At 44.1% G+C, this 24,364-nt stretch overlaps 1 protein-coding gene across 2 annotated transcripts in view; it reads left to right on the plus strand.

Moving 5' to 3' along the window:
* The window catches only part of SHROOM4 (shroom family member 4), a 166,999-nt gene that overhangs the window by 24,436 nt on the left and 118,199 nt on the right, over positions 1–24,364 (plus strand). For both annotated transcript variants that reach the window (XM_040405591.1, XM_040405590.1), the window contains exon 2: positions 8,253–8,404. In XM_040405591.1, coding sequence (XP_040261525.1) covers positions 8,391–8,404 — 14 coding nt within the window. In that variant the 5' untranslated portion in view covers positions 8,253–8,390. The remainder of the gene's footprint in view (positions 1–8,252; positions 8,405–24,364) is intronic.

A 24,364-nucleotide genomic window follows, 5' to 3' on the forward strand; every position in this document is an offset into this window, starting at 1 on the left:
TATAATTTGGTTCACTGGATATAATTTATTATTATTATTATTATTATTATTATTATTTATTTTTTTTGTTTGTCAGTCCATATTTTTTACTCCCTGTCCTGGCTCTTGACTTCCTCCTTTGTTTGGACTTTTAGCATGGCAAACAGCTTTATTGACTGCAGCCAGAGTGGGAAGGAGGGTTTGTGACTAAGACGCTCTCTCCCCAAGGAGAGAAATTACCCCCCAAATCCTGACTTGGCCTCTCAATCAGTATTTTCTGCTCTGCACTGATGATGGGCAATCACCCTAAAACAGCTGTCTGCAGATGAGGTGCTGGCTTATTTATTATCGGTCATGTCTCAAGGCCTATTTATAGGGTGAAACATTGACTTGTAGGATAGCTGCCTTGTATCTGGTGGTATTAGAGGCAGAGCTTGTTAAGAGCACATATACAACCCTTTCTTCCCAGAATTAATGATTGCTAACGCTTTGTCTGACCTTTAGTGATATAAATAGCAGGGATTTTGAGACTATAGAGGGTGATATTCTTCATGTAAAGTAGATATACCAGCTCACTATGTCTACGGTTGAGATGTATCCGCGTGCTCGGTGTCCTGGTTTTTCAACCTCCTTGGTTAGGCACAGAGAAATAATAGAAAGATTCAGACTCCAGCACTCACTTATTTTAAAGTGTCAAGTTCTCCATCTTTATTGTAGCAATTGTGCACAGACAATACAGGACTCAAATTCTCTCTGGTGTAGGCTGTTGACGCGTTTCGAAAAATTCTTATTCGTAACAGAGAATACGAATAAGAATTTTTCGAAACGCGTCAACAGCCTACACCAGAGAGAATTTGAGTCCTGTATTGTCTGTGCACAATTGCTACAATAATGATGGAGAACTTGACACTTCAAAAAAAGTGAGTGCAGGAGTCTGAATCTTTCTATTATTTCTCTGTGATATTCTTCACCCTTAAAGGGAACCTGTCACCGGGATTTTGTGTATAGAGCTGAGGACATGGGTTGCTAGATGGCCACTAGCACAGCCAGCAAGGAGGAGATTCGGAGGACGCGGGGCGGTGCTGCGCTCAGAAAATTGGACTCATCTCCGGACACAGGACTCATATCAGGTTCATTTGCATATGGATCAAAACGGTTTTTTAACACAATAAAAGCACACAGAGCTATGGGGACTGGATATTGCGGATGTGCTAGCGGCCATCTAGCAGCCCATGTCCCCAGCTCAAAATCCTGGTGACAGGTTCCCTTTAATCTATCACCCTCTTCACCTCTCTACTTTTGATATTTGGCTAGTGTTCCTTTGTGGCACTTTTGAGACTTTTTGGGTCCTGGTTGATATCTTTATTGTTATACTTCATTATGATACCCGGCAGTCATATGGGTTTTTTGGCTGTGAAATAACCTATTGTATATCTTTCACTATCATAATCAGATATTTGGCGTCTGTGTATACCATTTGCAGCAGTGATTTTAGTGATTAGTAGCTTTTTCGTTTTGGTTTGTGCAGTCATTATACCCCATCATTCATTAGTCTTCTGAGGAACCCAACAGGGAGAAATGCGTCACGACTTTTAGGGTGTAACAGGACACGCAGGGCTAGGTTCCAGTGCAGGGTTCTTCCACCATCAGGGTGGTTCCCTGTGGTAAGAGATTTTAGGTACCCTACTCCAAAGTTCCAACGCGTTTTCCCTTTGTGCAATGGTTCATCATGGGACAATGTGAAAAGCCATACGTACAGCAGTTTAAGAAATAAATACGTAAACCTAAATAGCGGACACCCTGATAATGATGGCACATGGTAGATTTACTGTAAGTACCCACCTAATCACTATATTACTTGTACTTATTGTGGTTTATACATTAAATGTGTTTGGTTTAACGACTGACTAGAGGAGGTTCCTATGTACGTTTATCCACCAGCCGTGCCTCCTACCCTAGGGACTCCTATCGCTGTTTCATTATTATTTTTTGTTCAGATTGTCATCATTACATCAAGAATTATATGCAGTTTGCTACCTTTTGGAGATCAGTGATTTGTACTTCCCACCTTTATCCCCAAGTACATTATATAAGAGTGAGCCACTGAAATCCCTGCTATTTTCTTCTGAATGTGCACATTACCTCCCCCCAGGAATAAAAGCTCACATTTTGATTTATTGACCTTAAATGGAGTGTGTCATCAGAAAATGACCTGTTGTTTAAATCACGTTTTTATGTTTAACATATTTTTAAATAAGTTTTGGTGTTATTCTCTGTGTCATAGGGCTGCACAATATGGGAGTTTTGTGCGATTGCGATTAGGGCCCTAAAAATTGCGATAACGATATGCGATATTTTAAGGGAATTGTGCTAGAGGTCTATTTGCACTGTTATGGAGGGTATCTGTGGATGGCACTGTTATGGGGGATCTGTGGATGGCACTGTTATGGGGGATCTGTGGATGGCACTGTTATGGGGGATCTGTGGATGGCACTGTTATGGGGGATCTGTGGATGGCACTGTTATGGGGGATCTGTGGATGGCACTGTTATGGGGGATCTGTGGATGGCACTGTTATGGGGGATCTGTGGATGGCACTGTTATGGGGGATCTGTGGATGGCACTGTTATGGGGGATCTGTGGATGGCACTGTTATGGGGGATCTGTGGATGGCACTGTTATGGGGGATCTGTGGATGGCACTGTTATGGGGGATCTGTGGATGGCACTGTTATGGGGGATCTGTGGATGGCACTGTTATGGGGGATCTGTGGATGGCACTGTTATGGGGGATCTGTGGATGGCACTGTTATGGGGGATCTGTGGATGGCACTGTTATGGGGGATCTGTGGATGGCACTGTTATGGGGGATCTGTGGATGGCACTGTTATGGGGGATCTGTGGATGGCACTGTTATGGGGGATCTGTGGATGGCACTGTTATGGGGGATCTGTGGATGGCACTGTTATGGGGGATCTGTGGATGGCACTGTTATGGGGGATCTGTGGATGGCACTGTTATGGGGGATCTGTGGATGGCACTGTTATGGGGGATCTGTGGATGGCACTGTTATGGGGGATCTGTGGATGGCACTGTTATGGGGGATCTGTGGATGGCACTGTTATGGGGGATCTGTGGATGGCACTGTTATGGGGGATCTGTGGATGGCACTGTTATGGGGGATCTGTGGATGGCACTGTTATGGGGGATCTGTGGATGGCACTGTTATGGGGGATCTGTGGATGGCACTGTAATGGGGGATCTGTGGATGGCACTGTAATGGGGGATCTGTGGATGGCACTGTAATGGGGGATCTGTGGATGGCACTGTAATGGGGGATCTGTGGATGGCACTGTAATGGGGGATCTGTGGATGGCACTGTAATGGGGGATCTGTGGATGGCACTGTAATGGGGGATCTGTGGATGGCACTGTAATGGGGGATCTGTGGATGGCACTGTAATGGGGGATCTGTGGATGGCACTGTAATGGGGGATCTGTGGATGGCACTGTAATGGGGGATCTGTGGATGGCACTGTTATGGGGGATCTGTGGATGGCACTGTAATGGGGGATCTGTGGATGGCACTGTAATGGGGGATCTGTGGATGGCACTGTAATGGGGGATCTGTGGATGGCACTGTAATGGGGGATCTGTGGATGGCACTGTAATGGGGGATCTGTGGATGGCACTGTAATGGGGGATCTGTGGATGGCACTGTAATGGGGGATCTGTGGATGGCACTGTAATGGGGGATCTGTGGATGGCACTGTAATGGGGGATCTGTGGATGGCACTGTAATGGGGGATCTGTGGATGGCACTGTAATGGGGGATCTGTGGATGGCACTGTAATGGGGGATCTGTGGATGGCACTGTAATGGGGGATCTGTGGATGGCACTGTAATGGGGGATCTGTGGATGGCACTGTAATGGGGGATCTGTGGATGGCACTGTAATGGGGGATCTGTGGATGGCACTGTAATGGGGGATCTGTGGATGGCACTGTAATGGGGGATCTGTGGATGGCACTGTAATGGGGGATCTGTGGATGGCACTGTAATGGGGGATCTGTGGATGGCACTGTAATGGGGGATCTGTGGATGGCACTGTAATGGGGGATCTGTGGATGGCACTGTAATGGGGGATCTGTGGATGGCACTGTAATGGGGGATCTGTGGATGGCACTGTAATGGGGGATCTGTGGATGGCACTGTAATGGGGGATCTGTGGATGGCACTGTAATGGGGGATCTGTGGATGGCACTGTAATGGGGGATCTGTGGATGGCACTGTAAGGGGGGATCTGTGGATGGCACTGTAATGGGGGATCTGTGGATGGCACTGTAATGGGGGATCTGTGGATGGCACTGTAATGGGGGATCTGTGGATGGCACTGTAATGGGGGATCTGTGGATGGCACTGTAATGGGGGATCTGTGGATGGCACTGTAATGGGGGATCTGTGGATGGCACTGTAATGGGGGATCTGTGGATGGCACTGTAATGGGGGATCTGTGGATGGCACTGTAATGGGGGATCTGTGGATGGCACTGTAATGGGGGATCTGTGGATGGCACTGTAATGGGGGATCTGTGGATGGCACTGTAATGGGGGATCTGTGGATGGCACTGTTATGGGGGATCTGTGGATGGCACTGTTATGGGGGATCTGTGGATGGCACTGTAATGGGGGATCTGTGGATGGCACTGTAATGGGGGATCTGTGGATGGCACTGTAATGGGGGATCTGTGGATGGCACTGTAATGGGGGATCTGTGGATGGCACTGTAATGGGGGATCTGTGGATGGCACTGTAATGGGGGATCTGTGGATGGCACTGTAATGGGGGATCTGTGGATGGCACTGTAATGGGGGATCTGTGGATGGCACTGTAATGGGGGATCTGTGGATGGCACTGTAATGGGGGATCTGTGGATGGCACTGTAATGGGGGATCTGTGGATGGCACTGTAATGGGGGATCTGTGGATGGCACTGTAATGGGGGATCTGTGGATGGCACTGTAATGGGGGATCTGTGGATGGCACTGTAATGGGGGATCTGTGGATGGCACTGTAATGGGGGATCTGTGGATGGCACTGTAATGGGGGATCTGTGGATGGCACTGTAATGGGGGATCTGTGGATGGCACTGTAATGGGGGATCTGTGGATGGCACTGTAATGGGGGATCTGTGGATGGCACTGTAATGGGGGATCTGTGGATGGCACTGTAATGGGGGATCTGTGGATGGCACTGTTATGGGGGATCTGTGGATGGCACTGTTATGGGGGATCTGTGGATGGCACTGTTATGGGGGATCTGTGGATGGCACTGTTATGGGGGATCTGTGGATGGCACTGTTATGGGGGATCTGTGGATGGCACTGTTATGGGGGATCTGTGGATGGCACTGTTATGGGGGATCTGTGGATGGCACTGTTATGGGGGATCTGTGGATGGCACTGTTATGGGGGATCTGTGGATGGCACTGTTATGGGGGATCTGTGGATGGCACTGTTATGGGGGATCTGTGGATGGCACTGTTATGGGGGATCTGTGGATGGCACTGTTATGGGGGATCTGTGGATGGCACTGTTATGGGGGATCTGTGGATGGCACTGTTATGGGGGATCTGTGGATGGCACTGTTATGGGGGATCTGTGGATGGCACTGTTATGGGGGATCTGTGGATGGCACTGTTATGGGGGATCTGTGGATGGCACTGTTATGGGGGATCTGTGGATGGCACTGTTACGGGGGATCTGTGGATGGCACTGTTACGGGGGATCTGTGGATGGCACTGTTATGGGGGATGTGTGCTGTGACACATAGGGCCATGAGGCGGGCCAGCATAAGATGCTATATGTGTGGATGACACACATATAGCATATTATGCTGGTCCCCCTCATGGCCCTATGTGTCACAGCATTACTTTATTAATGTCCCCTCATGTGTCCTAAACCGCGCACATAACTGTCTTTGTATGCAAAGTCTTTCTTTACTGCTGAAACAATCGCTCTCCTATTGATAAACTCCAATTGATAAAATCACCAGCCTCTGTACTCACTATGAATGCACTGCAACGAGCGGGCCGGCCTCCGCATGACTAACGTCACTCAGTCAGTCATGCTCCTCCCACTTAATTAATGAAGCAGGAGCGCGACTGACTGAAGTCATGCGCCGGCCGGCCCGCTCGCTGCAGTGCATTCATAGTCAGTACAGAGGCTGGTGATTTTATCAATTGGAGTTTATCAATAGGAGAGCGATTGTTTCAGCAGTAAAGAAAGACTTTGCATACAAAGACAGTTATGTGCGCGGGGCCCGCCGCGACTTGCCTGCAGCCCCTCCCCACACTGTAACTGATGTATCGCCGGCCGCTATGCTGTACAGCGCGGCCGGCGATACATCAGTGTCAGCCAAGTAAAAAAGTCCACCATCGCTTTATGAGACGCACAGTGTGTCTTTATAAAGCGAAAAATAATCGCAGCATTTTTGGGTCGGCCAAATCGCCATATAGCAATCTGCGATTATCGCGATACAATTGCTTTGGCGATATATCGTGCAGGCCTAATATATATGCTTGATAAAGACTGCATTGAGCGGTTGAAACATTGCAGAGGGGTCAATAAAGGATCCATTATTTTTTCACTTTACTTCTGGAGTGCTGCCTCATCTTTTAAACGTGTATATATATATATATATATATATATATATATATACACCCAAAAATTAAATTCTGCAGTTTTTGCACTGGCTAATCCTGCATATAATATCACCTCTGTGTATAAACATTAGAAGATTTGATAAAGGGGTCCTGAGTACTCCGAAACGCATTGTCCTTGTGAAAGCACTCAATAAATGGTTTTAGAACCTGGCACCTTCCAGTCTCGATTTTGCACCTGTCAGCTATCACCTAAAAGTGGGACTCAAGTAGTCCACCTGCCTCTCTTCTTGTGCTCTGTATGGGGGTAAATGATAGTATCTACAATTTCTGTGCCCCATATAGATTTATTGTTCCCGACCATCAGATCGATCCCTTTTAACACAGGGCAGCAAACTATCGTATATTAAGAGAGACATGGACTTGCAGGATAAGGGTGTATTATTACCACCACACACAAAGCAATGATGCAGCCTCATCTAGAAGTTCATACCGGTCAGTCCTGGGCACCAGTTCTTAGAAAAGATGTCCTGGTGTTGGAGAATGTACAAAATAGAGCTACAAAACCAATAAGGGACATGGATCATCTTGGTTAGGAGGAAAGAGTAAAATAATTGCATTTACTTAGTCTTGAGCAGAGAAAGAGGACACGATTAACTTAAATAAAAATACATTGTCCCATACAAAGAATATGTGGAAAAATTGTTTCATGTAAAATCCCCTCAAAAGACAAAGAGCACTGCCTCCGTCTGGAGAAGAAAAAGTCCCCAGAGGTGACAAGGCTTCTTTACCTTTAGCGCTGTGAATCTGTGAAAGTGTACTTTGGGAACTGGTCCTCGCATGATTCCTTGGTTTAGCTTGGTTTTCATCAGAACTATGTTTTTGAGCTGGGTCATTCATATATTATAAGTAGAACTCTACTAGTGTAGCGAAACGAAGCATCTGAAGTGGAATTCGGTCTGAATTTTAGAAAAGAATGTGATTCTAAATGAAGACGAATTTCCTTGGCCTTCATGGTGACGAATCACATTTCTTAAAATGGTGGCTGGAGTTGTCTTATAAAGAACGGGAAAAAACCCTCACCTCATCCACTTGCTCGCGCAGAGGCAGTCTGCTCCTCTCTTGCGCTGAGCATCATGACGTTACCGCGTGATCACGTGGTGACTGCAAGTGGATAAGGTGAGTGATATTTATTTATTTTATTAAAAAAGGCCATATTGCGCCAGCATATTACCGTTTTTAAGGGCTGTTAGACAGGTGCACTTCTGTCTAAGCAGCCGTTAAAAATGGTCCTATTGATTCATAGGCTGAATGGGCTTTTAACATGGTGATTTGTGACCAATTAATTTGTAACGAATCAAATTTCTAACAAATAACATTTTTTGTCAAACTTGAGAATCAAATTTTTCAGAAATTCGCTGATCTCTAAATGCTACGTTTCACGTGGGGTTTCCTCTGCAAAGAGAGTATCAGGTGATATCAAATTTCTACTGTAGATTACAGTTTTAACAAGTTTTCAGAAGAGGGCAGAATGACATGATCATGGCATGATATTTTGTGGAAATTCAGTAGAGAGTTATGTAATTGTTTTTTTTTTTTTTTGTTTTTTTTTGACAGATTGAAGATGGAGGGAAGGCAGCAAAGTGTGAAAAGATTGAAGTGGGTGATGAATTAGTAAATATTAATGGAACACCTTTACATGGTTCCCGACAAGAAGCTCTGATCTTGATCAAGGGTTCCTACAAGATTCTCAAAATGATCGTTAGGAGGTAACTACCATTTTTTATGTATGTAATAATAAATGCCTTAAATCCCAGTGTCCAAGCTAAAGAAATTCAGCATAATGTAAATATCTGTGGCATGCTTCCATAAGCCGGAAAATATTTGCTTCCAGATGCATGGTTGTTTATGTAAAGAATTGCACATTAAGAAATTGAAACCTGTTGCTTTGGTTGCAGAAATACACATTAAACAAAACGAAAAGCTAAAAAATATCAAATACTGAAACTACACACATGGACAAAATTGGTACCCTTCTGTTGATGAAAGAGAAACCCACAATGGTCACTGAAATAACTTGAAACTGACAAAAGTAATAATAAATAAAAATTTACTGAAAATCATATGATGATAGCTAAAGTATCGCATAGTTCTTCTCTCCTTTTTGATGATCTAGGGCAGGGGTGCACAACCTGCGGCCCAGGGGCCACATGTGGCCCTTGATACCATTCTGTGCGGCCCCCAACCATCTGGTAACAGACATGTATGCCTATGTCTTGTGGCTGCTCACATGTATTTTTCATGTATTTCTCCCATTAGATGGGAGTCCTGGAAGTGTAACTAGACATTAATGTTATATAATGTGTGTTCAATATGCCATAAGTACAATATTTCAGTTGTTAATACACCTTTAAATTTTAATTTCGGCCCTCGTCATTGGTTCAGTCTGGCAATGTGGCCCCCAACCAGGAAACGTTGTGCACCCCTGATCTAGGGCAACTTAAAGATGCCATGGATAAGGACTTTGGAGTCTATTGGAGCTTCATTGAAACCCAACATCGCAGCACCATATACAGCCAGGGCTCTTATTTTGTAGGTTAAACAGTTAGAAAGCCAGATTCCAGATAAGGCCCCTAGAGATCAGGGAATCCTTTCCGCAAATTTTTAGCAGATGCGTCTGAAGATGGGGTTAGGTTTTCTGCTCATGCCTCTTCTCTGGCTAATTCGGCTTGTAGAGCATTATGGCTCAAGAATTTGTCGTGGGATGTGGCTTCTAAGAGTTGGCTGTGTAATAATCCTTGCAAAAGTAAATACTATATGATCTATTACAGAAAGCAGGAGACAGAATTCCCCCCCCTAGCTTTCACAGGCCCTTTAACTCCCTTCAGCAGAAGATTTGGGGGTAAACACAAAAGTCCAGGTAAAACAGATAATAAGTCGAGGTTCTCCAGATCAAGGGCCAAGTAGTTTCTGTAAACGAAAAAAATCAACCCTCCGATTCCACTAGGAAAAATGGTTCCCAATGATGCCAGGGTGGGAGGAAGACTAAAAAAAACTTCCTCCCACCATGGACTAAAGTTTCAAACAATACCTGCATTTTGCAATTTCTAGAAGTAGGGTTCAGATTAGTATTCAGACTTCCCCCTCCAGAAAGATTAAGGCCCCTTTCACACAAGCGAGTTTTTCGCGCGGGTGCAATGTGTGACGTGAATGCACTGAATTCTGACCTATTTATTTCAATGGGTCTGTGTACATGAGCGTTTTTTTTTTTCACGCATCATGTTCTATATTCTGTGTTTTTCACGCAGCTTTGGCCCTATAGAAGTGAATGGGGCTTCAGTGAAAAAAGGTAATGCATTCTACTCTACACTCTTCTCAGTCAAAAAAGTAAATGGAGAGTATAGGACCATAATAAACGAGAGGCTTAGGGTACTTTCACACTAGTGTTTTTCATTTCCGGCATGGAGTTCCGTCCTAGGGGCTCAATACCGGAAAAGAACTGATCAGTTTTATCCTAATGCAGTCTGATTTTCATTAGCTGATTTTCAGTAAATTTTTATTTACTATAACTTTTGTCTGTTTCAAGTTTATTTCTGTGATGATTGTGGGGTTCTCTTTCTTTAATGGAAGCGTACCAACAATTTTGTGTAATAACTTATAAGAGCAAAATCGAGAATAAAAAATTATATTACACAACTAGATAATGGTCACAAATTGTAAAAGTTATGTCAACTAATTCACAATAAATGTCCAAAATGAGAGCGTTATGTATGAGCATGTAAAATAAATCTTAGTGTTCATTGCCTCAAAAAAAAATATATAAATACACAACAGATCCCAGAATTTTTTTTTTCATTCTCTGGCACAAATAGGACCTAACAAGCAATAAAGTTTAAAGGGGTTTTGCCATCACAGACAATGGAGGCATATCGCTAGGATATGCCCCCATTGTCTGATAGGTGTGGGTCCCACCGCACGGAGAGCGGAAAGTAGTGGAGGGCACACTGCGCATGCGCAGCCACCCTCCATTAATTTCTATGGGGCCGTTGAAAATAGAGGAGCATTGGCTAGGGGCCGCGCATGCGCTGTGTGCTCCTATTCACTTGTATGGGAGCAGCGCTTGGTGGTTGCCGGACCCCAGGAAACCCGGGGTCCTCCAGCCACGACTCTACCCGCTCCTTTCTCGTTGTAGGTGTGGGTCTCAGAAGTAGGACCTGCACCTATCAGACAATGGAGGCATATCCTAGCGATATGCTCCCATTGTATGTGATGGGAATACCCCTTTTAAGTAGGATGAAAACAAAGGCTGGGACAGCAGCTACGTCTAGCCTGCAATATTTAAATTGTACCTGAGTTTTCAAACCAAATTTTTGCATAATGGCTGTGCTTCTTTGTACAATCATAACTGTGACAGAATAGTTATGTTTGGGCTTCCCTAAAGTCTTTGAGCCATATTATTTCCTGTTTGTGCTGCACAGCTAGATGCATATCACTCAGAAACAGCGGCGTATCCCTTACTTCCCACTATGTTTGTTTTCTTCTAGGGAGCTCAGAAAGCTGATAGAGATGGATAATTCACACTTGCAGAAGTCTCCTTTGATGTTCAGAAATAGTGTAGAAGCAGTTTATTTATCATGCTCAGGATCTCAGATAGCTCTTACACTCCCACACTTCCTCTCAGCCATCTTCTGAGTCTCTGTTACCAGGGACAGATCTTGCCTGACAACAGTCAATTGACTGCAAGTTAGGGTACTTTCACACTAGTGTTATTCTTTTCCGGCATTGAGTTCCGTCCTAGGGGCCCAATACCGGAAAAGAACTGTTCAGTTTTATCCCCATGCATTCTGAATGGAGAGCAATCGGTTCAGGATGTCTTCAGTTCAGTCTTTTAGCCTTTTCAAAATTCCGGAGCACTTGCCGGAATGCCGGATCCGCCATTTTTTTCATTGACATGCATTAATGCAAAACGCATCCGGCATTGCGGTCTGCACATGCTTAGACCGCAGAAAATGGGAAAAAAATAAAGGCCAGATCCATTTTTCCGGATGACACCGGAGAGACGGATCCGGCATTTCAATGCATTTGTCATATGGATCAGGATCCTGATCCGTCTGACAAATGCCATCGGTTTGCATACGTTTTGACGGATCCGGCAGGCAGTTCCAGAACTGCCTGCCGGAATCCTCTGCCGCAAGTGTGAAAGTACCCTTAGGTGGATGTGAGACTCTTAGGCCCCTTTCACACGGGCGAGTATTCCGCGCGGATGCGATGCGTGAGTTGAACGCATTGCACCCGCACTGAATCATGACCCATTCATTTCTATGGGGCTGTGCACACGAGCGGTGATTTTCACGCATCACTTGTGCGTTGCGTGAAAATCGCAGCATGTTCTATATTCTGCGTTTTTCACGCAACGCAGGCCCCATAGAAGTAAATGGGGTTGCGTGAAAATCGCAAGCAAGTGCGGATGCGGTGCGATTTTCCTGCACTGTTGCTAGGTGATGATCGGGATGGGGACCCGATCATTATTATTTCCCCTTATAACATGGTTATAAGGGAAAATAATAGCATTCTGAATACAGAATGCATAGTAAAATAGCGCTGGAGGGGTTAAAAAAAATAAAAAATTATTTAACTCACCTTAATCCACTTGTTCTCGCAGCCCGGCATCTCTTCTGTCTTCATCTGTGCTGTGAGCAGTAGGACCTTTGACGTCACTACGCTCATCACATGATCCATCACCGTGGTGATGGATCATGTGATGGACCATGTGATGAACGCAGTGACGTCATCAAAGGTCCTATTGCTCACAGATGAAGAGATGCCGAGCTGCGCGAACAAGTGGATTAAGGCGAGTTAAATAATAAAAAAAAAATTTAACCCCTCCAGCGCTGTTTTACTATGCATTCTGTATTCAGAATGCTATTATTTTCCCTTATAACCATGTTATAAGGGAAAATAATACAATCTACAGAACACCGATCCCAAGCCCGAACTTCTGTGAAGAAGTTCGGGTTTGGGTACCAAACATGCGCGATTTTTCTCACGCGAGTGCAAAACGCATTACAATGTTTTGCAGTCGCGGAAAAATCGTGCATGTTCCAGGCAACGCACCCGCACCTTTTCCCGCAACGCCCGTGTGAAACCAGCCTTAGTGGCCTTGACTTTACAGCTTTTTAAGGTGAATGCAGGCATATTTTTTAAATGAAGTGATTTAGAAATGTGCTAGTCCTGCTAATCTGTATTAAATTAAATGAAATTGTGTGAAAGTGCAGCGACTCTTTAAGATGATGCCCGTGCTGTTACTTTAGGTACCTGGTCTAATAATACTTTAACCAGTCCAACCTACAAGCTAGTGGTTTCAGTGGAGCATTTGACCATTTGTTGTAAGCAGTGCAGCACAGTGGACCAGAGCAGCGGTGCCTGAATACCTTGTCTATTATAGTCATTTACTATCTCATATTTTTATCTGGATGTCTTTAAAACAAATCTCTGTCACAATTTTTTTTTTTCCTGCCACTTAAAACCAGATGGCATTACGTCCTTTTTTCTAATCAGTTTTTTTATTTTCTGATTGCAGATTTTTTTATTTTATTCTTTTTACTGAACATGATTATGGGGGCTGTCGTCTTGGCTAATCTGTTCTTAACAGCATTTAGAAAGCATTTAAAGAATTGCTTTATGGCAGCCACATGGGCAGTATACTCAATCGCAGAGGCTGACCTCTTTGACGTCTATGAGAGAGTTTTCTAGGCATGATCTGTGACCTGTGCTGAGGTAATATTACAAGCAAGGAGTAGATAAGCTTTGACAACCTATTGTGATTGGTGGATTCTGTGTTATCTATACACAGAGGTGATATCATTATAGGCAGTATTAGAATGACTGGTAAGAAGATAACTACAGTAACATTATCTGTACAGACCAAGAAGTAGTGCCTATTTTTAGGCCTAGTGGCCAGTGCAAAAACTGCAGGAGGTAATTTTCCATGTCATTGTTTGTATTTAAACAAAAAAAACAACTATTTTTTAATATTTAAACATAGAAACTAGATTTAAATAATAGGTCTTTTTCTCATAATACATTCTGTTAGCCCCTTTCCTTGAACAGGACCTGATCTTGCTTGTCTGTGCCTTTCCAACTAACCTGAGACCTGAGTTTGTTTTTGTTTTTTTAGCTTGTAAATTTGTAGGGGAAACTTTGGTACAGAATAGCAGTTCTAATCTAGTGAAAGCCTGGAAAATATCACAGCAGTCAGTGGATCCCTGCTTTGCAGTACATTCATTTATTTTACAATTGTAGGGAAAACGGAGGATGTAAAGGAGCAGCTCGTTGTACCCCGTGTTATGTTTGCAGTGTATTCCATGTTCTGGGTGGACATTTAGGTTAGTTGCACACTAGTGTTTACAGATTTACAGGCGCTGCCGGAATGCCATGCGGCCCCAATAACTATAATGGGGTCTTGCGATGATCTGTCTGCAAATATGCTGAGAATCGGCTGGACAAATTCCACACACATAGCTATATATATATATATATATATATATATATATATATATATTTTTTTTTTCTCCTGCTAATTCCCAGCATTCTATGCCTGAACATCCTGCCAGACTGCGGTAATGTGGAGCTGTGGTAATGGAGATTGCATACAAGCGTTGCCGCTCATCAGCCACATCCACATCCACATCCCCACTCTGTATTTCATGAGGAGATATGAACTCCATTCCCACAGAGATTTAGCTGAAGCTCATATTAAACTGTATTCAGGATCATAATCCCTGGCAAGCAGAGCAGATAGGAGGATGAGGCAGCTCTTTAGCTCAGAGTTCTGAGCTTGTCCTCCTGTGTGATTTAGGACAGGATTTGTGTGTACTAATAAGATAGTTGCTATTGTATCTCCCCTTTATGAATGCTCCCCAGACAAAACTAGCCATAATGAAAGATATTTGGAAATTTATTTAGAATAAAGTAGGACTTAAGTATTTTCAGTAATTTTATTTTCTTAATTCCTGGAGAACCCGTTTAAAAAAGCGGTGCTAAGGCTCATCCGTCTTAATATATAGAGTACAGTCCTGTACTGACTAGATGACGTGTTGGGCTAGGAGCTCCTGGGCTACTGCTCCAAGCTGAGCAAGCTAATTTTTAAGCTTCTCATTATAGGAGAGACCTTCTGTCCTATTTAATGATCTGGTTGTCTCTGAACCCTTTCTAGCTCTCCCATATCCTTTATAGTATATAAAGCCCAAAACTGAATCTCATATAATATTACATTGGTATCACAGGTTTTTATCCCTTTTCCACCCTACACCCTATTTGCTTTTGCAGCTACTGTGTCACGAGGGTATCAAGAGCCACGTCTGACTCCGTTATACCCGGGGTCAGGAAGTCGCAGCGGGTGGCTGCGCGCTCTATATCTAAAGATCACGTTGTTTCTTAGTGATTGTTTTCTGTGTTTGCCTTGCTATCCTTTTTGTCTCAATCAGGGATCCGTAGCTTCTCCTCCTCAGCTGTTTCTTGTCTGCCACTCCCAACCTCCTTATATTATCCCCTCACACTTCTCTAGTTGCCAGTTATAGAGCTTCCTGCCTGGACATCTATACTGACCCACTGGAGTTGTGAATCCTGGTTGTCGTTCCAGAGTGCTACCCTCCGGATCCCTGTTGGGCTTCTTGTTGTCTCCTGTTGTCGCCCACCTGGGATTATATGTTCAGTTTGTATTGTCTGTCCTTCCCTTGGTGTTTTCCTTTAGAGCTAGTGGTGCGGACTAGTGTTCCCACCGCCCTGTTCACTATCTAGGGCTCAGCTTAGGGAAAGCCAGGGCTTTAGGCACGTGATCGGCGTACGGGTGAGGAACCCGTCTAGGGACGTCAGGGCAGCCAGGTGCCAGCCGCTAGGTGAGTCAGGGGTCACCACCTTCCCTCTCACTTGGGCAGGGCCTTCCTTGTTCCCTCCCTCTGTGTCACGTATGTGATAGTCACGCCGACCGTGATATACTGCCTGACATTGAGTACTATTGCTTCCCTTAGTTCTAACCAGAATTCACAAGTCTTTTCTTGTTCTGTTGTCTCATATTCTGTTGTGCATTACTTTTACATTTATCAGCTCTAAAATTCATCTGCCATGTTCTTGACCATGTTCCTGTAATATCTGACAGTCAATCTGTGTTTTAAAAGAAATGTGGTATTTCTGAGCTCTCCTAGCAAAGACAAAGGGTGTACTGCATATTATAGACCCATCTCACTCCTGAATTCAGATACCAAGATCTTGGCCTGAAGGATTGCGCCTATGCTCCAGAAAGTGATTTCTCCTGAGCAGACTGGGTTTGTCAGGGGTAGTGAGGGCAGGGACAGCACCTTCAGAGTTATACAAGCTATAGAATATGCGAATTGTACAGGAACCAGACTGACCCTCCTCAGTACAGATGCCAAAAAGGCATTTGAAAGGGTGGATTGGCGGTTTATGGAGTTAACTCTGATTCATAACCACAGTTATGTCCTTATACAGGGTTAATGGCATCTTTTCTCCTACCTTTAGTATATATAATGGCACAAGACAGGACTGCCCTTTGTCCCCCTCCATATTCATCCTATGTCTGGAAACCTTAATTCAGGCCATTAGGCAAGATACCTCCATTCAGGGATTAATTATTAAACAGGATACTCGCACTGTAGCTGCTTTCACAGATGATTTGCTGGTTTTCCTTACTGACCCTAAAGAAGCCTTCTCCGCCCTACTCAAAATGTGCACTCAATTTGGATCCCTGTCTGATTTTAAAATGAATCCTAAATGTACTGTTCTTAGTGTTAACTAGCTCCAGAATATCCGACTTTCTCTTTCCAAGTCATAGCCTTTTCAATGGCCAACTACCCACATGTCCTATTTGGGGGTTAATATCGCTCCTAAAACAGATTCCCTATTTCAGTAAAATTATCACCCACTACTGAAAGAGATTAAACGCCAATTTAAAAAATGTGGTACCTATTGCAATCTGCACCTATATACTTACCACCCAGCTACCTGGTCTCTGTCCAGAAGTTGTTTTCCTCTTTTGCTTGGAAAAGCTCACGTCCACGCCTCATTTATAATACGTTGGTGTTGGCTTTGGCCTCCCAGACATTGCAACTTAATTTAGGGCCATACAAGTTCGCCAGCATTCTAAATTACTTAACCCTCACACTTCTAAACTCTCTACTCTTGCCCTCTGACTTCGCTAACCTCTGGAGGGTACTGAAATCGCCTCAACCTGGTCTGGTAATTCACCCTTTGTTTAAAAGTGTTCTATATACAGTGGATATAAAAAGTCTACACACCCCTGTTTAAAATGTCATGTTTCTGTGATGTAAAAAAATGAGTCGTCATAGTGCCGGAGGCTCTACCTTGCTGCACGCACACCATCAGAGGCGAAACACATGTTTATCGCACACTCACAACTGAGTGATGCACTTGAACCTGAACAGTGCCCTCTATGATTAGGTTGCCGTTGCTCCTGAGGAAATACCGCGCAATAGCGGGAGAGAAACGCGTTGAGCAATACAGAGCGCCTTGTCATGTTCAGTAGTAGTTTAATAAACCAATATTGAGCCGCTTACTTAGTGGGGGTGGGGGTCCATAATCATATCATCAGTGGTTGTACTTTTTACTCCAATCTACATTGGAGTGACGTATTGTAGTAGTACAGACCCAGTATAGTGGCCTGGACTCCCATCACGCCACTTTATGTGTGGGCTTTTTTCAGCCCTTAAACTCTTCACTGAAATATTTGTGGGGGTGTGAGTGTTGTAGAGCTGGTACATAATTATACGAGATTCCAGACTCTAACTCACACCACCAGGCTGATTTTTGAATGTGGTAGAGAACCAATTTTTATTTGATATTTAATAAAATGTTTTTAAACGTACTTTATTCAGGCAGTTAATAATGTAAAAAAATGAGACAAAGATAAATCATTTCAGAACTTTTTCCACCTTTAATGTGACCTATAAACTGTACAACTCAATTGAAAAACAAACTGAAATCTTTTAGGTGGAGGGAAGAAAACAAAAATAATAATAATAATAATAATGTGGTTGCATAAGTGTGCACACCCTCTTATAACTGGGAATGTAGCCGTGTTCAGAATTAAGCAATCACATTCAAAATCCTGTTAAATAGGAGTCAGCATACACCTCTCATCATTTAAAGTGCCTCTGATTAACCCCAAATAAAGTTCAGCTGCTCTAGTTGGTCTTTCCTAAAATGTTCTTAGTCGCATCCCACAGCAAAAGCCATGGTCCACAGAGAGCTTCCAAAGCATCAGAGGGATCTCATTGTTAAAAGGTATCAGTCAGGAGAAGGGTACAAAAGAATTTCCAAGGCATTAGATATACCATGGAACACAGTGAAGACCGTCATCATCAAGTGGAGAAAATATGGCACAACAGTGACATTACCAAGAACTTGGACGTCCCTCCAAAATTGATGAAAAGACCAGAAGAAAACTGGTCTGGGAGGCTACCAAGAGGCCTACAGCAACGTTAAAGGAGCTGCAGGAATATCTGGCAAGTACTGGCTGTGTGGTACATGTGACAACAATCTCCCATATTCTTCATATGTCTGGGCTATGGGGTAGAGTGGCAAGACGAAAGCCTTTTCTTACGAAGAAAAACATCCAAGCCAGGCTACATTTTGCAAAAACACAACTGAAGTCTCCCAAAAGCATGTGGGAGAAGGTCATAGAAATGCGTATAGCAGCACAATGAAAAATTAAAGCCTTATCTTGTGTTGGTGCCAGCCGTGTTGGGAGTCAGTCAGAAGTTCCCCCTTGGATGCGTCATATAGAAGAAACCGCAGCACTCTCTTGTCTTCAATTCTGTGGAATTTATTTCACCAGCAAAAAAGGCGACGTTTCTTCTATATGACGCATGTGGGAGAAGGTGTTATGGTCTGAAACCAAGGTTGAACTTTTTGGCCATAATTCCAAAAGATATGTTTGGCGCAAGAACACTGCACATCACCAAAAGAACACCATCCCCACAGTGAAGCATGGTGGTGGCAGCATCATGCTTTGGGGCTGTTTTTCTTCAGCTGGAACTGGGGCCCTAGTTAAGCTAGAGGGAATTATGAACAGTTCCAAATACCAGTCAATATTGGCACAAAACCTTCAGGCTTCTGCTAGAAAGCTGAACATGAAGAGGAACTTCATCTTTCAGCATGACAAAGACCCAAAGCATACATCCAAATCACCAAAAGAATGGCTTCACTAGAAGAAGAGTAAAGTTTTGGAATGGCCCAGCCAGAGCCCAGACCTGAATCCGATTGAAAATCTGTCTGGTGATCCGAAGAGGGCTGTGCACAGGAGATGCCCTCGCAATCTGACAGATTTGGAGTGTTTCTGCACAGAAGAATGGGCAAATCTTGCCAATGCAAAATGTGCCATGCTGATAGACTCATACCCAGAAAGACTGAGTGCTGTAATAAAATCAAAAGGTGCTTCAACAAAGTATTAGTTTAAGGGTGTGCACACTTATGCATATTTACTTTATTTTTATATTTTTTTTGTTTCTCTATCTAAAAGATTTCAGTTTGTTTTTCAATTGAGTGGTACAGTTTATAGGTCACATTAAAGGTTTTATATCACACAAACCTGACATTTTAACAGGGGTGTGTAGACTTTTTATATCCACTGTACATGGCAGGCCCTAGCGACCTGTTTACAGCTCACTCGCTTTCCTTCTCCTTTCACTCCTGCTAGGCTGCTTCCCTACTTAATACAGAGCGACTATAAGGATGATTCGGGGATTTGGCCTTCACTGGGTAATGTTATAGTAGGAGTTTTACTGAAGGAGGAATTGGTTCCCTCATTGGAGATACTGTGGGATGCCTTCCTCATTCTGCAGTGATCTAACATTCAGTATGGCCACTTTCATATGTTATGTTTAAATTTTTTGAGGGCTGCCAAAATGGTTAGTAATCCCACCTGGTATAAGGTGATTCTAGAATCTAGGACTCAGCGCAGGGGTCTTATCTCCCTGCTCTACAAAAAGATCTTGGAGAACTCAAAAACCCTCAAAACCTATTTATCTTTCACAATGGGAAAGCAAACTGGGTTGTTCCTTCTCAGAGCTCGAGGTTAAACAAATCCTACAGAACTCACATGGCACATCTAGGTGTAATCGAGTTCAAGAGAATTCATATCATCTACAATTATTTTCCTGACTTAAACTACGCCGAGCTCACGAGATGCGGTTTAGTAACTCGTTCCCAAGACGTGATGTTATGCCCTCCCTAGGAGCTCGTAAGGCCAGCTTGGTACAGTTTACACAGACACCTCCTGTCCAGGGAGGCACGGGCAGTGAGAGAGGGTGGTCCACGCTGCCTCCAGCGTAACTCCCCACTCGCTTACAACTCTGACAAGCTGGGAGGGCCTGTGAAACAGCGCCCTGCCAGCTCGGTAGACTGCCACCAGTTCCTTGTTTGATATAATCCCGATCCGCTAATCGGATTATTTAGGGTGAGAAACGGCATATAGCTGATACAAAACACAGACGTGGTGATTTGTGATCGAGATACAAGGACAGCACAAAATTAAATTATATATTTAATTGCCTTAAGGGCGCACTAGACAATACACGATATACACAGAGAATATATACAGTGGTCTGAGTGGTAAATACAGGTGGTATGATACAACAGAGTTAAACAGAGCAAGGGTCAGTTACCAAATGGATGAGTCGTCCTTTGGGTTATGATGAATTCTGGTTTTCTGTAATGCTTGGCTGTAGTCACAAGGGCAGGGATGTCAGCAGTTGGTCCAAACACATTACTCGATGTGACCTCATTCAGAGAAAGACGCTGGCCTTTGGCCTGCATGGGCTTTTTCACCTGTAGTCGGTCACTCCCCTCCCTCTGGGAGGAGTCCACCCTCCCTTCCTTGTCCTGGTAGCCAAAGATCCATAAAACCCATTATGGCCCATAGCCCCAGACTGGAAGGTCACAGGGAGATGGTTTTGGGACCAACGGATCCGCCTGGGTTCTGGCGACAGGTGGAGACCAAACATGGCGCCGTTATTAGGTTCCTGCTGGGAGATCTCTATTTCCCCTTCCTGGCACCTGACCCCCAAACAACGACCAGGGGCACTTCCGCCTTGGTCCCAGGTTCGCAGATATAAAACCGGTTTATGCCTTATAATTCCTTATAAACACCCAGTTCCATGATGTCTGATGGATTTGAGTAATCTGGGTAATTAGCTGAGACCCCCTACAGGGGGTTTTTCCTGTAGGATAAGTTAGCCTCCATGCACACATGAGGTGTGAACTGTAAACACCTGACCGTGCTTTGAAGCCCCCTCCCTGTGGAGTTTGATTTCCTCTGCCCACTCCTGCAGCAAATGGCAGGAATAAAATCATAACTCCACATTCCTCAGTTTCTTTTTGGCATTTATATCTTGGTAAATGTTTTTCGAATTTATTTAAATGTTATCGCACACTACATCCAGCACTCTGCCCTCCATGCTGGATGAGACATTGGTGTACATTTTGGCCAAAGCGTAATAAGCCACTCACCGCGTCAAGGTCGTCTCATTTGAGTGGTCCCTAACTCTTGTTCCTACCTGTTTATGGGCCATGACAGCCACATAAAGTCCAGGGAATGCAGGTCAGCGTGCACGCCAAGCACACTCTGCTTTTAACCCCGTCCGGTGCCATTACAGCTTTCATCGGATCCAGGGATGCAAGTACCAACATGCATGCTGAGCCCACCATATACTTCTCCTGGAGCCAAATGGCTAATGGTAGGTTCTTTATAAGCAGACTCAGTTTTATACTGACTTTAAAACCAGCCTCCAGGACAGATTGACTGGTCAGGTGTGCTTGACTCAAAGGAGATCGCCACGCCTCCAATATATGCTACAAAGAAAAAATGTGGGGGGTTGAGCCCGCACAACCTGTGGCTGTCATGGCCCATAAACAGGTAGGAACAAGAGTTAGGGACCACTCAAATGAGACGACCTTGACGCGGTGAGTGGCTTATTACGCTTTGGCCAAAATGTACACCAATGTCTCATCCAGCATAGAGGGCAGAGTGCTGGATGTAGTGTGCGATCACATTTGCATTTTACGTTTGTATATGTATTTCGCCATAGTGATCTGCACCTACAGGCAGGTTGTGCGGGCTCAACCCTCCACATTTTTTATTTAAATGTTGCCTGAAACTTGTTTTACTGTGGTTAATTTAGCTAACTTTTATATATATATATATTTTTTTTTTTCTGAACTCTCAGCCTTCAATGTTTTTAAATTGCCCACTAGGTGTCAGTAGTGTACAAGGAATAAATAACTAGAAAATATTACAGTGTTGCTAAATGGGCTGAGTCAAACTGGCATACTGGAGAGCATTTACTAAAAGCCAGTGTTTCAAAGGCCAGTCTTAGTAAAGGCCCATCTGGAGGAAGATCTAACCAGGCGCCAGAGCTGAAATCTTTTTGAACAAGGAGCAGGAGTAGATTTCTGGTGTAATGTGTGCCAATTTTAAAGGGGGTTTTCCGAGACTTTGAGTGAGGTTCGACACCAGGAACCACATCTATCAGCTGATTGAGAAGGCATTGATGCTCGCAGTAGCGCCGCTATCTTCTCGCAACATAACCTAGGCCATGTGATGTCACATTCTTTGGTCACATGGCCTAGGAGCAGCTCAGCCCCACTGAAGCGAATTGGGCTGCAATACTAAGCACAGCTGTATGGTACAATATACATTGCTGTGCTTGGTTAGCTAAGAGAAGTCTATTTTGAGCGCTGGTACCTTCTCAAACAGCTGTTTGCGGGGGTCCCAGGCGTTGGACCCCAACCAATCATTATAAAAGTCTCGGAAAACCCCTTTAAATGAGTCGGGCTGCTGGGATTTCTACCCAGGTCTGCCTCCTCTGCCCACGCTGGTGTCGGATGCATTTCTGTATAATAATTCACCCAACTGGCCCCCCATATTACTATAATATGTTATGTACAGGAATTGGCATTTGGTACCTATCCATGTGCATTCAGTCTAATATGATTAGGTTTTTATGTATTTTATACACTTTTGGTATTTTGTATTGTTCAGTAGGCATAATTTTTGGTACGATATATTTAATGATTCGTTTAGGGCAATTTTTTATATATATCCCATCCTATTTCTACATATACGGTAGTTTCTCTTCACACAAGCAGCTATTTAGGATTTCTTTGGTACTGCCTCCTTAACAACCATACCAGGTTATGCGGTCTGAAGAAAGAAGCTACTCCTGCCTCATTACTATTGGCACACCGGTTTTAGGCCGGACAGTCCGGCTTTCAGACTCCCTGTCCTCCGCCCGGCGCAGGTCCTGGACTTATGCAGGGATGTCCTTTTGAACACCTCACCCTCCCTCCCACCCCTGCAGCTGACATAAAGTTGATTTTTACATTGATTTTTTAAAATCCCTGTCGGCTGTGGAGTGGGAGGGGGCGTGGCTTAACCGGTCGGGGTGTGGCTTAGTGGAGCCACGGGGCTGGGTTTTAAAGTCCGTCTTTTAAGGTTGGCCTGAGTGGCCACCCTTGGCACACATGATCATTTAGCAATGCTGTTAGTTAACTTGGTCACATAATAGGCCTAACCATCCATGTCTTGACATTGTTTTAAGGAGGCAGCGACGCTCATGCGAGCACTGTGGTCTCTTCACGGTCTAGACTCTAGATCGTAACGATGGTGTAGTGTAACTACAACTGTGCCTCCCATTCACTTGAAAGGGAAGAGCAGTTGTAATTACACTGCATCACCACTCGAGCGCCACACCCCCTTCAAATGGTGGATTGGTGGCGTTATTGGAGTTGCGCAAAATCCGACCCCGCCAATCAGATTTTGATGACCTATACTGAGGATAAGTCATCAATATGTTAACGAGGATTATTTGAAACCGAGCACTGAAAATAACTGCAGTGCCTGATCCAGCACATAATTTAGCTGAACCTTAACACATTCCATTGAATATAATGGGGTACTTTCTGGAGTCTGCTTTTTTTTTTTTTTGTCCAGCAGGACTTCTCTCTCCACCTTTTTAGACAGAATCAGACAGAAGAAAAGCAATGGTAATCCAATGACATGGGTTACAATAGCAGGGGCGGACTGGCCATAGACCCTACAGGAAAATTTCCCAGCGGGCCAATGCCCAGAGGGCCACCTAAACCCTCCTCTTGGCCAAAACCCAGGTACAAAAAGATCTGATGCTCTCATCGTTAATTAATTTAGGCAGTATTTTGTGTTGCACTGAGGTATATGGGGCCACTTTTAGGGTTTTTTCCAGGGTCAACTTAGGCCCATTGCACATGACCATATGGCTTTTTCAGTATTTTGCGGTCCGCAAAAAACAGATCCGCAAAAAATACAGATGACATCCGTGTGCATTCCGTTTTTTGCGGAACGGAACATCTGGCGCCTAATAGAACAGTACTATACTTGTCCGTTATGCGGACAATAATAGGACATGTTCTATCTTTCAACGGAAATACGGAAACGGAATGTATATGGAGTACATTCCGTTTTTTTGCGGACCCATTGAAATGAATGGTTCCGTATAGGGACCGTAAACGGGGGAAAAAAACTTTCGTATGCATGAGGCCTTAGACGTACTGGGTCGATGGAATTGTCATGGATGGAGTTGTGCGAAATAAGAAAACCTTTTTATTTCACCGACAGCAATTCTGAGCTGGACAGAAACGCTGATTCTCCTCTCTTTAGA

This window comes from Bufo bufo, chromosome 8 (assembly GCF_905171765.1).
Source record: "Bufo bufo chromosome 8, aBufBuf1.1, whole genome shotgun sequence".
Classification (NCBI taxonomy): domain Eukaryota; kingdom Metazoa; phylum Chordata; class Amphibia; order Anura; family Bufonidae; genus Bufo; species Bufo bufo.